Here is a 15308-nt window from a genome sequence, read left to right as displayed (position 1 = left end):
ATGAGCAGGGGTCATCCCTTCTGGATCTCCAACTGGATCCTTCTGACGACAGATGCCAGTCTGAGAGGTTGGGGTGCAGTGTTGGAGCAACACTCTCTTATTGTACTTCGCCCAGCATTTAATACAGAACAGACCTGTTCAAGAACAGTCGGACAACGCCACCACGGTGGCGTACATTAATCATCAAGATGGCACTCGAAGCCGCATGGCATTGAGTGAAGTATCACGGATTCTTCAGTGGGCGGAACGCCATCTGCCAGCCATATCCGCAGTGTTCATTCCGAGGTTCCTAAACTGGGAAGCAGACTTTCTCAGTCGTCAGAATGTACACGCCGGAGAGTGGAGACTCCATCCAGAAGTGTTTCAACTTCTCGTGGACAAGTGGGGCCTTTCAAATGTGGACCTGATGGCATCTCGACACAATCACAGGGTTCCGGTCTTCGGAGCAAGGACACGGGATACTCAAGCAGCGTTCGTGGATGCACTGGCAATTCCATGGAACTTTCAGCTGCCACATGTGTTCCCTCTGGTGCCCAGAGTAATAAGGAAGTTCAAGCAAGAAGGAGGAATCCTACTTCTGATCGCTCTGGCCCAGACGGCATTGGTTCTCAAACCTTCTACTTCTACTTCCGCAACGCCCAGATCTCCTCGTTCAGGGCCCCTGTGTAAATCAGGATTTAGCCCAATTGGCTTTGATGGCGTGGCTCTTGAAGATTCCATCTTAAGGGCCAAAGGATTTTCTGAGACGATCATTCAAACCATGACTTTTGCTCGGATTTATCATAGGTTCTGGAAGTCTTACTTTGCTTGGTGTGCATCTAACAATCATGATGCTTACAAGTTTAGTACGGTCAAACTTTTGGCCTTTCTAAAACAGGGCCTGGACTTGGGCCTTCGTCTGGCCTCCATCAAGGTTCATATTTCTGCCTTGTCTAGAGAAAAATTGCAACTTTACCTGATGTTCATACATTTACTCAGGGTGTGTTGCGGATTCAACCTCCTTATGTCCCGCCTGTGGCTCCTTGGGATTTGTCGGTGGTTCTGGAGGCGTTGCAAGGGTCTCCGTTTGAGCCTCTTGAATCGGCAGACCTTAAGTGGTTTCTCTTAAGGTGTTGTTTCTGCTGGCTATTGCCTCTGCCAGATAGGTGTCGGATTTGGGTGCTTTGTCCTGTAAGTCACCATATCAAATTTTTCACCATGACCGGGCGGTTCTTAGAACACGTCCCGGATACCTACCTAAGGTGGTGTCTTCTTTCCACCTTAATCAGGAGATTGTGGTTCCGGCCTTTGCCTCTCCTGAATTGTCTTCCAAAGATCGTTTTTTGGATGTGGTACGGGCTCTCCGTATCTATGTGAAGAGAACTGCCTCCTTCAGGAAGTAAAATTCTCTCTTTGTTCTGTTTGGTTTTCACAAACATGGCTGGCTTGCTCACAAGCAGACCCTGGCCAGATGGATTAGAATGGTGATTGCACATGCTTATGTACAGGCTGGCCTTCCAGCTCCTGCTACCATTAAGGCCTATTCTACTCGGTCGGTTGGACCTTCTTGGGCGCCCTCCATGGTGCGACCCTTGAACAATTATGCAAGGCGGCTACGTGGTCCTCGGGTAACATGTTCATATGGTTCTATGCCTTCGATACTTCCGCCTCCCAGGATGCTTCTTTTGGATGCCGGGTTCTTGTGCCCGCTACAGTGCGTCCCCTCCCATAAGGAACTGATTTAGGACATTGCCAATGTCATTCCTTGTGGAGCCCAGTGTACCCCACAGCAGAAAATGAGATTTATGGTAAGAACTTACCGTTGTTATATCTCTGCCAGGTACACTGGGCCCCACAGGGCGCCCACCCTGACGCACTTAGCTTCTTTGGGTTGGTATGGCATTAGCCGCTGAGACTTTCTCCTCTCGTGAGAGTGTGGTATATGTGGCTACTAACAGTTGTCATCTCTTTTGCCTGCTACTGCATTGGACTGGTTAACAAAAACTGAGTTCCTGCGCACGGAGGCGGTGTTATAGAGAAGGCGGCGCTATGCATTCTGGGAACAGTCAAAGCTTTGAGCCTGTTGGTGCCTCGGCTCAAGAGCCTACTCTACACCCCAATGGCATTCCCTGTGGAGCCCAGTGTACCTCGCAGAAAGAGATTTAACAACGGTAAGTTCTTACCATAAATCTCGTTATATGCATGCTCAATTCCAGTATTTATCACACTTACCTGGTTTACATCGGGCACATTGAGAAACTTAGATGCACTGTCACTATATGCCATTCCAACATTATTTACTGTAAGAGAGAATCAAATAATTAACTTGGTGTTGGCATTACAGTACATAAGGTGATAGAAAAAGAGAAAGAGAGAGAGAGACAGAGAGAGTTGAAAGAGGGGGAGTGTAAGAGGGATTAAATAAAGAGAGGGGATACAGTGGCAGAGAAAGATAAGGAGGAGAGAGTGGGAGAGAAAAACAATGAGTGGGGGAGACAAAGAAAGCGGGGGGGGGGGGGGGGGAGAAAAAGACAGCAGGGAGAGAGAAAGAAACAGTTGGGTGAGAGAGAGAGAGAGAGAGAGAGAGAGAGAAAGAGAGGGGGGGAATAAGCAGGGTAGATATAGAGAGGGGAAGAGAAAAAAAAAGAATGGCAAATAAAGAGATGGAGTGTGTGTGTGTGTGTGTGTGTGTGTGTGTGTGTGTGTGTGTGTGTGTTGGGGGGTTAGTTTGGAGTGAGGGCACAGAGAGAGGGGTAGAGAAAGAGAGGGGTTAGACAAAGAAACAACAGGGAGAGAGAAGGAAGAGGGGAGAGATAGAGAAAGGGAACAGTGAGATGGAAAGAAGCAGAAAGACTGGTGGGAGTGAAAAAGAGGGGGAAAAATTAGAACAGCACAGAAAAAGGGGGAAAGAAAAGAGAAAGAGGTGTAAAGAAAGAAAGAGAAGGGGGAGAAAAACAAGGTGGGGAATAGTGGTAGAGAAAGAAGGGGTGAGAAAGAGTGAGGGAAAGAGGGAAGGGAGAGAAAGAATCAGTGGGAGAGAGAGGAAGAAGAGAAAGAAGAGCAGCAGAAAAATAGAGAGGGAGAGAAAAGAAAGATAGCAGTGTGAGAAAGAGGGAGGAATAGGAAGACTCAGAGAAAAACAAATAGAGGCAGAGAAAGAAATGGGGAGCAGAAGAAAGTGTGATAGAAAAAGAATAGGGGAGAAAAAGAAGGAGGGGATTAACAGACTAAAGAATAAGCGGGCGAGAGAAAGAAAGAGTGGGAGGTGACAAAGAAAGAGTGGGAGGAGAGAGAGAGAGAGGATGGGGGGAAGGGGAGGGATGTTTTGCCTATTTATCAAAGTACTCCTACTTATGAAGGTTATTGATGAGTATCACAGGTGCCTTACTTCCCTGGGAGCCTTCTGCAAAGCTCACATCATCTCAGAATAACGTCATTGGGTGGAGCCCACAGGAAAATTACTTTATTATTGAAATAAAGCTCTTTAAAAAAAACATTTTTTTTTTATATTTTAATGTATATTTTACTCTACTTTTTAGATTTTTGTGGGCATGTAGGAGGTGATCAGCCGGCTGACTCGCGCTCCCTGGCACCTAACTGGCCTGGCAAGCGATATGTCCATTCTTACCGTTGCTGGTCACACTTTTCTGTCCCAACGACTTTTGAGTCTATTTACTAAGCCTTGGATAAAGGTAAAGTGGAAGGAGATAAAGTACCAGCCAATCACTGCCATGTTACAGGCTGGGTTTGAAAAATGACAGTTAGGAGCTGATTGGCTGGTACTTTATCTCGGTCCACTTTATTTCCATCCAAGGATGCTTTTGCATTTCTAGAACTCCCTGAGCGTACTTGTTTACTTTCTAAGGTGCCCCATCCACAGGATCGCTCAAAGGGAGGTCCAGTGTGCTGATGTGTGGGCGTGGTCACGCTATTCCCACCATAATGGCACCCTCGGGAAACGCAGTAATGCGCAGCAGTATGCAGGGAGGGGTGGGGTTTAATATTATGTGCGCTACTCTCTCAGGAACCTGGGGAACTCGCCAAAATGTGGAAGTCTAACTGGAGAATGCACCTGAGTGCAGGATAATATCTCCTGTCCACTGCATGAATCACTTTAGAGACTATAGGGAATTGGGATATCACACAGCGTTACTCCCTAGGGGCAACCACTGGTGCTTACATAGTGTAGAAGTAGTGGCAGCAGTAGCAACGATAGCACTAATAGGGGGAGTCATGCCTCCTGCTGCATTATTGATCCAAACTGCGCGCAAGGACACAGTATCGGATCCTCCCCGGCACCATGGGTATGCATAAGTAACCCATCGCAGAGGCCAGGAAACCGCCATCCAACGACTGAGATCCCTGGCCTCTTCCCTCCCTCTAAACGGCGGTGACACGCCTCCGTTTTCACAATTAGAGACCGTTGCCACCCCCTCCCCGCCCACAAACGGTATCAGACTGTCATTCGCTGACAGTCTGATGCCGCCCCTGTGCCCTGTGTCGCTGGACCCATTTGTGTACGCACAGATAACAACCGGACCTGAATGAGGCCCAATGTGCTTTACCCACAACGTCAGAAAGAAACACAAGTCCTGGTTTGATAACTACCAAGGATTCCAATGTCCAGGTCCTTTAAGCCTTCTTCAATTTTGGGGTAGATTTCAGGTCCTCCTGTGAAATCCACCTGGATAATCTTGGTTTTGCGCCCAGTCTGGAGCTCTGTGGAGGTAACATACACGCAGGTCACAAACATACTCAGCAGCCTGATGAAGAACTCTATTCTAGCTGTACCCATGGCGGGGAACCGGTTCTCCTGCCAGGATGAAGCCAATTGGTATCACAGTCACACCAGATGGTGGTATCATTACGTGTACACACTATACGCCCTCTGGAAACTTTTACACCCCCCAATGGTCCTATTGCTAAACTAGGTAAAGATCATCCAAATGGTGGTCAATTAATATTATTGCTGTTTGAAATTCTATGGTAAAAAACTGCTGCTTAGTATATGTAGCCCTGAGTATCTGTTTTTTTGTTTTCTTTTAGCTTAAAACCACCTATCACTATAATAGATTAATAAACTGAGGCAGCTGAACCGTACTCTGCTGACGGGAATTTACTAACCCGGAGTGGCTAAGAGGCGGGAAAACACACCTTTGTGGTCAGCCGAGGTCAGCCGCTGACCACAAAGTTCCCACCATTGGTTACAATGGAGCGCATAGGCGTTACATTGTAACACTGCCGTGTGCTGCCTGTCATACACTACAGGAGCACACAGCCAATCAGGAGGGTGCCACACCGTGGCGCTTCCTGATTGGCTGATGGAACTCTCTTAGACAGAAGTCAGGGGGGGTTCCTGGCATTCGGGGAAAGGGGTCCCATGTGAAAACATGGGGCCCCTTTCAGTGCGAGGTCGGGTGTCCGTTTTGTTATTTTGCAAAGTACCAGGATTACAAATAGAAAAGAAGAGGAGCTATCTACACTGGATTTTGTGAGTATCATTTTTTCAACAGGTACACCATGGATTCTACATGGAGAAAGGACCGACCCTCGTGTGAACATAGGTAAGTATGTGTATATGGAGGTGTGGATGTATGTATTAAACTTTTACTTTCAAGGTGTGTGTCTTCTGTTTTTATTGGGGTATTTTTTTAGTAGTAGTACTACTACAGGTACCAGCGGGCCCGGTTTTCCACCGCATGCTGGTACTTGTGGTTCTCCAAGTACCAGCTTGTGGGGGAGGCTTGCTGGGACTTGTAGTACTGCTACTAAAAACAATATTCATTTTTTGACAAAAAGGCTATCAGCCCCCCAACCGCTGCCCTTGGATGGGGGGGGACAGCCTCGGGCTTCACCCCTGGCCCTTGGGTGGCTGGAGGGGGGGGGGGGGCACCCCTTGATTGAAGGGGTCCCCACTCCTCCAGGGTACCCCGGCCAGGGGTGACTAGTTGGGTATGTAATGCCAGGGCCGCAGGGACCTATATAAAAGTGTCCCCCGGCTATGGCATTATGTATCTGGCTAGTGGAGCCCGGTGCTGGTTTCAGAAATATGGGGGACCCCTACGCTTTTTGTCCCCCATATTTTTGGAACCAGGACCAGGCGCAGAGCCCGGTGCTGGTTGTTTAAATATGGGGGAACCCCTGACATTTTTCCCCCCATATTTTTTCAACCAGGGCCGGCTCAAAGAGCCCGAGGCTGGTTTGGCTTAGGAGGGGGGACCCCACGCATTTTTTTTTAAACAACATAACACTTTCCCACCCCTTCCCACTGAAAAACATGCACAGATCTCATGGATCCGTGCATGCCTATCCGAACACGGTAAAAAAAAGTAGGTCTGTTTTTTTTTAGCACTTTTTCACGATTTGTATTTTAGCACGGCAGTGTTTGGCTATTGTCGGCAGTGTTTGTGATTTGCACTTTTTAGTAAATGACTGATTTCTACCAAATTCCTGGCGTATTTGACCGATGGTGTATTGATTCATAATTTTTTCCTAGGACTTCCAAAATAATACGAATGCCCTCATCACTGCCATGATTTGAGTTTAGTAAATTCCAGAGATGACACTTTGAAGAAAAAACATAATCTCGGTCAAAATCGGGACCTTAGTAAATATACCCCATACAGTATATATATTTGCAGACATATGTTTCTGTAGTTAGACACACAGCTGTAAATGACTCTACTCTGTGGAAACATACCAGTAAAGAGAAGCCAACTCCTGGTGCCAAGGCATGCCCACTAGAGATGTGCACTTGAAATTTTTCGGGTTTTGTGTTTTGGTTTTGGGTTCGGTTCCGCGGCCGTGTTTTGGGTTCGACCGCGTTTTGGCAAAACCTCACCGAATTTTTTTTGTTGGATTCGGGTGTGTTTTGGATTCGGGTGTTTTTTTAAAAAAACACTAAAAAACAGCTTAAATCATAGAATTTGGGGGTCATTTTGATCCCAAAGTATTATTAACCTCAAAAACCATAATTTCCACTCATTTTCAGTCTATTCTGAATACCTCACACCTCACAATATTATTTTTAGTCCTAAAATTTGCACCGAGGTCGCTGGATGACTAAGCTAAGCGACCCTAGTGGCCGACACAAACACCGGGCCCATCTAGGAGTGGCACTGCAGTGTCACGCAGGATGGCCCTTCCAAAAAACACTCCCCAAACAGCACATGACGCAAAGAAAAAAAGAGGCGCAATGAGGTAGCTGTGTGAGTAAGATAAGCGACCCTAGTGGCCGACACAAACACCGGGCCCATCTAGGAGTGGCACTGCAGTGTCACGCAGGATGGCCCTTCCAAAAAACACTCCCCAAACAGCACATGACGCAAAGAAAAAAAGAGGCGCAATGAGGTAGCTGTGTGAGTAAGATAAGCGACCCTAGTGGCCGACACAAACACCGGGCCCATCTAGGAGTGGCACTGCAGTGTCACGCAGGATGGCCCTTCCAAAAAACACTCCCCAAACAGCACATGACGCAAAGAAAAAAAGAGGCGCAATGAGGTAGCTGTGTGAGTAAGATAAGCGACCCTAGTGGCTGACACAAACACCGGGCCCATCTAGGAGTGGCACTGCAGTGTCACGCAGGATGGCCCTTCCAAAAAACACTCCCCAAACAGCACATGACGCAAAGAAAAAAAGAGGCGCAATGAGGTAGCTGTGTGAGTAAGATAAGCGACCCTAGTGGCCGACACAAACACCTGGCCCATCTAGGAGTGGCACTGCAGTGTCACGCAGGATGTCCCTTCCAAAAAACCCTCCCCAAACAGCACATGACGCAAAGAAAAAAAGAGGCGCAATGAGGTAGCTGTGTGTTAGGCGCCGAGGGTCCGCCCGTCAGTGCGGCCCGGCGCCTAGCAACTAGGGACGCCGCAGGCAGACAGCCGCCGGCTCCCTAGCAACGCTAGACGCCGGGCGCACGGAGCCGCTCTGACCATAGCAACGGGGACGCCACTGTCGGACCGCGTTCCCCGTTGCTAGGTCTAATGAATCAGGTCAAATTGCATCCTGGCCGTGCAGCATGCAGCTGCACGGCATAATTAACATTACCCTGTCTGGATCCGGATTGGAGGGGTTCTAAATAAAAGCACTCTCAGGACTTCTCACAGACGCCGGTGTTAGCTTCCTGTTGCTGTGTCTGTTACAGAGAGTTTCCAGTCCTGCTCCATCCGGTTGTTCCTGTCCTCAGTGATCCAGTACTCGGAATTTGTCATCTTTCCTGGAGTCCTACCGAGCACCTTTAACATCCAGTGGTGTTCGTGAGTCACGGCGTAGCCGTGCGTTGCGGCTTGACCACTTACTATTTATTATTTAGTTTTATTGTGTTCCGGAGCTTTTGCGGAGGATTCCGCTCCCACTAGTCCACTCTGGTATCCAGCGGTGCTGGATAGGAGTAAGGGATCAGTGGATCTTTGGTTGTCCTTTTCCCTGGCGGTTTGTCCGCACATACTTTTGGTTAAGTTAGATAGCTTGTAACCCCTGGTCTGGTTGCTTAGTCAGAGGGCCCCTTGTTATCACCCTGTCTCGGATTTCCCTTTGTCTCCCATTAAGACCTGAGGGGGCATCGGGGTTGGGCAGACATAATCCGCCCTTCGAACGCGGCTGCCATGGGCTCAAGCAACCATAGTCTCGCAGGGGATTTCTGATAACACGGGCGAGACAACGGAGTTAGGGCGCCAGGGGTTACTAGGCTTTCCTGCTCCCGTAACCAGCATATCTTTCCAGTACTCAGACCTCTGCCATAAGATCTCATCTGGTCTGGAGTACGGAAATCATAACATTAACACCGGCCAGACTAAAATTTAAAATTAACAGGAGTTAATTTTTTCCCTTATTCAGTTGGGAGATTTTGTCAGCTTCATGAATCCCACCGGTGTTGGGCCAAATCCTGGCCAGCTTTTAGTTAGCCAGATCCAAGAGCTTACTCAGATGGTTCAGGATCTGTCCCTTCGGGTGAGGTCACAGGAAGATCTGTTACGGACTTCCCCGAGGGTCATTCCTGAACCAAAAATGCATCTGCCTGACCGTTTTTCTGGGGATAGAAAGCAGTTTTTTTAATTTTAAAGAGTCTTGTAAACTGTATTTTCGTTTAAGACCAGTATCCTCAGGTACGGAATCTCAGCGGGTAGGAATTATTATTTCTCTGCTACAGGGGGATCCTCAGACCTGGGCTTTTGGTTTAAAGACAGACGATCCAGCTTTATTGTCTGTAGACGCCTTTCTGGGGTCCTTAGGGCTTTTGTATGACGACCCTGATAGAGAGGCATCCGCCGAGAGTCAGTTGCGTGCTCTCAGACAGGGTAGGAATCCCGCAGAGATTTATTGTACAGAGTTTCGCCGTTGGTCGAACGACTGTGGATGGAATGACCCAGCCTTGCGCAGTCAGTTTCGCCTCGGCTTATCCGAGTCTATAAAAGACAGTCTCCTTCAGTATCCCGCTCCTGAGACTCTCGATAAACTCATGGAGCTCTCTATTAAGATTGATCGTCGTCTCAGAGAGCGGAGGGCTGAAAAAGGAGCATCTGTCGGGTCTACTCCTTGTGTTTTTTCCATTCCTGTGGACATAGAGGAGCCCATGCAGATAGGCCTCTCCAAACTGTCTCCAGAAGAAAGAACCAGAAGGCAAAATTCTGGTCTTTGTTTATACTGTGGGGGTAAGGGACATTTTGCCCGTAGTTGTCCGAACAAGTCGGGAAACGCCTCGACCAAGTGAGTTGTGAGGGGGTTGACTTTGGTCTACAGCTTATCTCCTCAAATAATTCACTGTTGGTTCCAGCTAAAGTTTCCTTTGGCAGCCTCTGTTCTTCGGTCTCGGCTTTTGTGGACAGTGGAGCTGCAGGGAACTTTATGGATTTAACATGGGCCAAGGCCTTAGGTATTCCTCAGTTAGCCTTGGGTAGGTGTATCACCATGCATGGTTTAGATGGGAGTCCCTTGTCCAATGGGGTTATTTCTCTCTGTACACCTTCTGTTCTACTTTCAGTAGGAGCTCTGCATTCTGAAAAGATTGAGTTTTTTCTTACCCATTGCCCAGCAGTTCCTGTGGTTCTGGGTCACCCTTGGCTGGCCTTTCATAATCCCATCATTGATTGTCAGTTGGGGGAGATCTTACAATGGGGTACCATCTGTAATAAGGAATGTATTACGCTTCCCATCAGAATTGCTGCTGTCATTCCCGCACCCATTCCTGTGGTATACCAGGATTTTGTTGATGTATTTTCCAAGGGCAATGCGGATATTCTGCCTCCCCATAGGCCTTATGATTGTTCTATTGAGTTAATTCCTGGTGCCACTTTGCCTAAGGGAAGGTTATATGCATTGTCCGGACCTGAAACTGTGGCCATGAATGAGTATGTTAAAGAAAGCCTAGGGAAAGGATTTATCAGGCCATCTAAATCCCCTTTAAGTGCAGGCTTCTTCTTCGTGGAGAAGAAGGATGGATCACTCAGACCTTGCATCGACTTTAGAGCCTTGAATAAAATCTCTGTAAAGAATACTTACCCTTTGCCGCTGATTTCTGTCCTCTTTGATCAGCTACGTTCGGCGGTGATTTTTTCTAAGATTGACCTGAGAGGAGCATATAACCTCATCAGAATCAAGTCAGGGGATGAGTGGAAAACGGCATTCAGTACTCAGTCAGGCCACTATGAGTATCTGGTTATGCCTTTCGGCCTGTCCAACGCTCCGGCAGTTTTCCAGGATCTCATTAACGATGTGCTCCGTGAATTTCTTGGAAAATTCGTTGTAGTCTACTTAGACGATATTTTGATATATTCTGACTCTATAGAACAACATGTTACCCAGGTGCGTCAGGTTCTAAAAAAATTACGTGAAAATCACCTATATGCCAAGCTGGAGAAGTGTGAATTTCATGTCACGGAGGTATCCTTTTTAGGGTACATTATTTCCCCTCGGGGATTCTGTATGGAACCAAAGAAGCTCCAAGCCATCCTTAGTTGGGCGCAACCCACCAATTTAAAAGCAATTCAGCGCTTTTTAGGGTTTGCAAATTACTATAGAAGATTTATTCACTCTTTCTCTGACCTAGTTGCTCCCATTGTGGCACTGACTAAGAAGGGAGCAGATCCTACCAACTGGTCACGTGATGCGGAGTTATCTTTTCAGGCCTTGAAACAAGCCTTTGTCTCAGCCCCTGTCCTCAGACATCCCAACCCAGAATTGCCTTTCATTGTTGAGGTCGATGCCTCGGAGGTTGGAGTAGGGGCTATCCTGTCTCAGAAGGATCCGGATTCCCTAGAATTACATCCTTGTGCCTTCATGTCCAGGAAATTCTCATCTGCTGAATCCAACTACGATGTTGGTAACCGGGAATTACTGGCTATTAAATGGGCTTTTGAGGAGTGGAGGCATTGGCTTGAAGGAGCCACTCATACCATTTCAGTTTTGACTGATCACAAAAATCTTCAATACATCGAATCAGCCAAACGGCTTAATGCCCGGCAAGCTCGTTGGGCTTTATTTTTTTACTCGTTTCAAGTTCTTTATCACCTTCAGGCCAGGTTCCAAGAATACCAAGGCAGATGCCCTATCACGCAGTTTTCTTCCAGTTCCAGACAACAGTCCTGTTACTCCCATACTTCCGTCTTCAGTCATTCGGGCAGGCCTCACACAAGATTTATTTACCCAGTTGAAGCAGCTTCAACATCAAGCTCCTGGTAATACTCCTGCTGGTCGTCTTTATGTCCCCGAGTTTTTGAGAGCAACGGTTTTGACAGAGTTTCACGATAGCAAAGTTGCCGGGCATCCGGGGATCGCTAAGACTTTTGAATTAGTTTCCCGCTCGGTATGGTGGCCTGGTCTTTCCAAAGACATTAAGGAGTTTGTTTTTTCTTGTCAGGTCTGTGCACAGCATAAGGTTCCCCGTTCCTTGCCTATCGGTCAACTTATGCCCTTGAATGTTCCTCTTAGGCCATGGTCTCATATTTCCATGGATTTTGTGGTGGACCTCCCTCTGTCAGCCGGATGCCGAGTCATATGGGTGGTAGTGGACCGTTTTAGCAAAATGGCCCATTTTATTGCTCTTCCCCGATTGCCATCTGCCCAGGGATTGGCAGTCTTGTTCCTCCGCCATGTTTTCAGACTCCATGGGTTACCCACTGATATTGTTTCTGATCGGGGTCCACAATTCATTGCACAATTTTGGAAATCTTTTTGTGCCTCATTGAAGATGAAATTATCTTTAACGTCTGGCTACCATCCCCAATCCAACGGGCAGACTGAGCGAGTCAATCAATCATTAAAACAATATTTGCGTTTGTACTCGGCCAAACTCCAAAATGACTGGTCTGAGTTTCTTCCGTTAGCTGAGTTTGCTTACAACAATGCCTGTCATTCCTCCACCAATGTATCTCCATTTTTTACAGTTTTTGGTTTTCACCCTAGAGCTAATTCCTTTTTTCAACATTCCTCTGTCTCCTCACTGACCTTGACCTCTCATCTCAAACTCATTTGGAGAAAAGTGCACCTGGCTCTCAGAAAAGCGGCATTTCGGGAGAAAATTTTTTCTGACAGGCTCCGGCGGCCGTGCACTTTCAAAGTTGGAGATAGGGTATGGTTGTCGACTCGCAACATTAAACTTCGACAAACCTCAGCCAGATTGGGTCCTAAATTTATTGGACCATTTCAAATTATCAAAAAAGTCAATCCAGTGGCTTTCCGGTTACGGTTACCAAAAACTTTACGGATCGGAAATACCTTCCATTGCTCCTTGTTAAAACCTTATGTTTCGTCCAGTAAATTTCCTCGCAAGATCTCTCAGGGGAAATCACCAATAGACGTACAGGGTCAGCAGGAGTTCTTAGTGGAGAAGGTTCTCGATTCCAAGTTGTCCCGGGGTCGGCTTTATTTTTTGGTGCATTGGAGAGGTTATGGTCCAGAGGAAAGGTCTTGGGTCCTGGATGAGGATCTCCATGCCCCGAGGCTCAAAAGGGCGTTTCTTCGAGAATTTCCTCAGAAGCCTGGCCTTAGGGGTTCCTTGACCCCTCCTCAAGGGGGGGCTACTATTAGGCGCCGAGGGTCCGCCCGTCAGTGCGGCCCGGCGCCTAGCAACTAGGGACGCCGCAGGCAGACAGCCGCCGGCTCCCTAGCAACGCTAGACGCCGGGCGCACGGAGCCGCTCTGACCATAGCAACGGGGACGCCACTGTCGGACCGCGTTCCCCGTTGCTAGGTCTAATGAATCAGGTCAAATTGCATCCTGGCCGTGCAGCATGCAGCTGCACGGCATAATTAACATTACCCTGTCTGGATCCGGATTGGAGGGGTTCTAAATAAAAGCACTCTCAGGACTTCTCACAGACGCCGGTGTTAGCTTCCTGTTGCTGTGTCTGTTACAGAGAGTTTCCAGTCCTGCTCCATCCGGTTGTTCCTGTCCTCAGTGATCCAGTACTCGGAATTTGTCATCTTTCCTGGAGTCCTACCGAGCACCTTTAACATCCAGTGGTGTTCGTGAGTCACGGCGTAGCCGTGTGTTGCGGCTTGACCGCTTACTATTTATTATTTAGTTTTATTGTGTTCCGGAGCTTTTGCGGAGGATTCCGCTCCCACTAGTCCACTCTGGTATCCAGCGGTGCTGGATAGGAGTAAGGGATCAGTGGATCTTTGGTTGTCCTTTTCCCTGGCGGTTTGTCCGCACATACTTTTGGTTAAGTTAGATAGCTTGTAACCCCTGGTCTGGTTGCTTAGTCAGAGGGCCCCTTGTTATCACCCTGTCTCGGATTTCCCTTTGTCTCCCATTAAGACCTGAGGGGGCATCGGGGTTGGGCAGACATAATCCGCCTTTCGAACGCGGCTGCCATGGGCTCAAGCAACCATAGTCTCGCAGGGGATTTCTGATAACACGGGCGAGACAACGGAGTTAGGGCGCCAGGGGTTACTAGGCTTTCCTGCTCCCGTAACCAGCATATCTTTCCAGTACTCAGACCTCTGCCATAAGATCTCATCTGGTCTGGAGTACGGAAATCATAACACTGTGTGAGTGGCCGACACAAACACCTGGCCCATCTAGGAGTGGCACTGCAGTGTCACGCAGGATGGCCCTTCCAAAAAACACTCCCCAAACAGCACATGACGCAAAGAAAAAAAGAGCCCAATGAGGTAGCTGTGTGACTAAGATAAGCGACCCTAGTGGCCGACACAAACACCTGGCCCATCTAGGAGTGGCACTGCAGTGTCACGCAGGATGGCCCTTCCAAAAAACACTCCCCAAACAGCACATGACGCAAAGAAAAAAAGAGGCGCAATGAGGTAGCTGTGTGAGTAAGATAAGCGACCCTAGTGGCCGACACAAACACCTGGCCCATCTAGGAGTGGCACTGCAGTGTCACGCAGGATGGCCCTTCCAAAAAACACTCCCCAAACAGCACATGACGCAAAGAAAAAAAGAGGCGCAATGAGGTAGCTGTGTGAGTAAGATAAGCGACCCTAGTGGCCGACACAAACACCTAGCCCATCTAGGAGTGGCACTGCAGTGTCACGCAGGATGGCCCTTCCAAAAAACACACCCCAAACAGCACATGACGCAAAGAAAAAAAGAGGCGCAATGAGGTAGCTGTGTGAGTAAGATAAGCGACCCTAGTGGCCGACACAAACACCTGGCCCATCTAGGAGTGGCACTGCAGTGTCACGCAGGATGTCCCTTCCAAAAAACCCTCCCCAAACAGCACATGACGCAAAGAAAAAGAAAAGAAAAAAGAGGTGCAAGATGGAATTGTCCTTGGGCCCTCCCACCCACCCTTATGTTGTATAAACAAAACAGGACATGCACACTTTAACCAACCCATCATTTCAGTGACAGGGTCTGCCACACGACTGTGACTGATATGACGGGTTGGTTTGGACCCCCCCCAAAAAAGAAGCAATTAATCTCTCCTTGCACAAACTGGCTCTACAGAGGCAAGATGTCCACCTCATCATCACCCTCCGATATATCACCGTGTACATCCCCCTCCTCACAGATTATCAATTCGTCCCCACTGGAATCTACCATCTCAGCTCCCTGTGTACTTTGTGGAGGCAATTGCTGCTGGTCAATGTCTCCGCGGAGGAATTGATTATAATTCATTTTAATGAACATCATCTTCTCCACATTTTCTGGAAGTAACCTCGTACGCCGATTGCTGACAAGGTGAGCGGCGGCACTAAACACTCTTTCGGAGTACACACTTGTGGGAGGGCAACTTAGGTAGAATAAAGCCAGTTTGTGCAAGGGCCTCCAAATTGCCTCTTTTTCCTGCCAGTATAAGTACGGACTGTGTGACGTGCCTACTTGGATGCGGTCACTCATATAATCCTCCACCATTCTTTCAATGGGGA

At 48.1% G+C, this 15308-nt stretch overlaps 1 protein-coding gene across 4 annotated transcripts in view; it reads right to left on the bottom strand.

The window, feature by feature from the left end:
* The window catches only part of LOC134935943 (very-long-chain 3-oxoacyl-CoA reductase-B-like), a 197837-nt gene that overhangs the window by 13235 nt on the left and 169294 nt on the right, over positions 1–15308 (bottom strand). Inside the window, exons 4-5 of one of the 4 annotated variants that reach the window (XM_063930801.1) lie at positions 4588–4698; positions 2212–2279 (exon numbers count right to left, since the gene is read on the bottom strand). The exons of the other annotated variants lie outside the window; for them this stretch is intronic. Coding sequence (XP_063786871.1) covers positions 2212–2279; positions 4588–4698 — 179 coding nt within the window. The remainder of the gene's footprint in view (positions 1–2211; positions 2280–4587; positions 4699–15308) is intronic. 4 annotated transcript variants of the gene reach the window in all.

The sequence above is a fragment of the Pseudophryne corroboree genome, chromosome 6 (assembly GCF_028390025.1).
Source record: "Pseudophryne corroboree isolate aPseCor3 chromosome 6, aPseCor3.hap2, whole genome shotgun sequence".
NCBI classification, from domain to species: domain Eukaryota; kingdom Metazoa; phylum Chordata; class Amphibia; order Anura; family Myobatrachidae; genus Pseudophryne; species Pseudophryne corroboree.
This window is presented reverse-complemented; position numbering and strand designations above follow the sequence as displayed.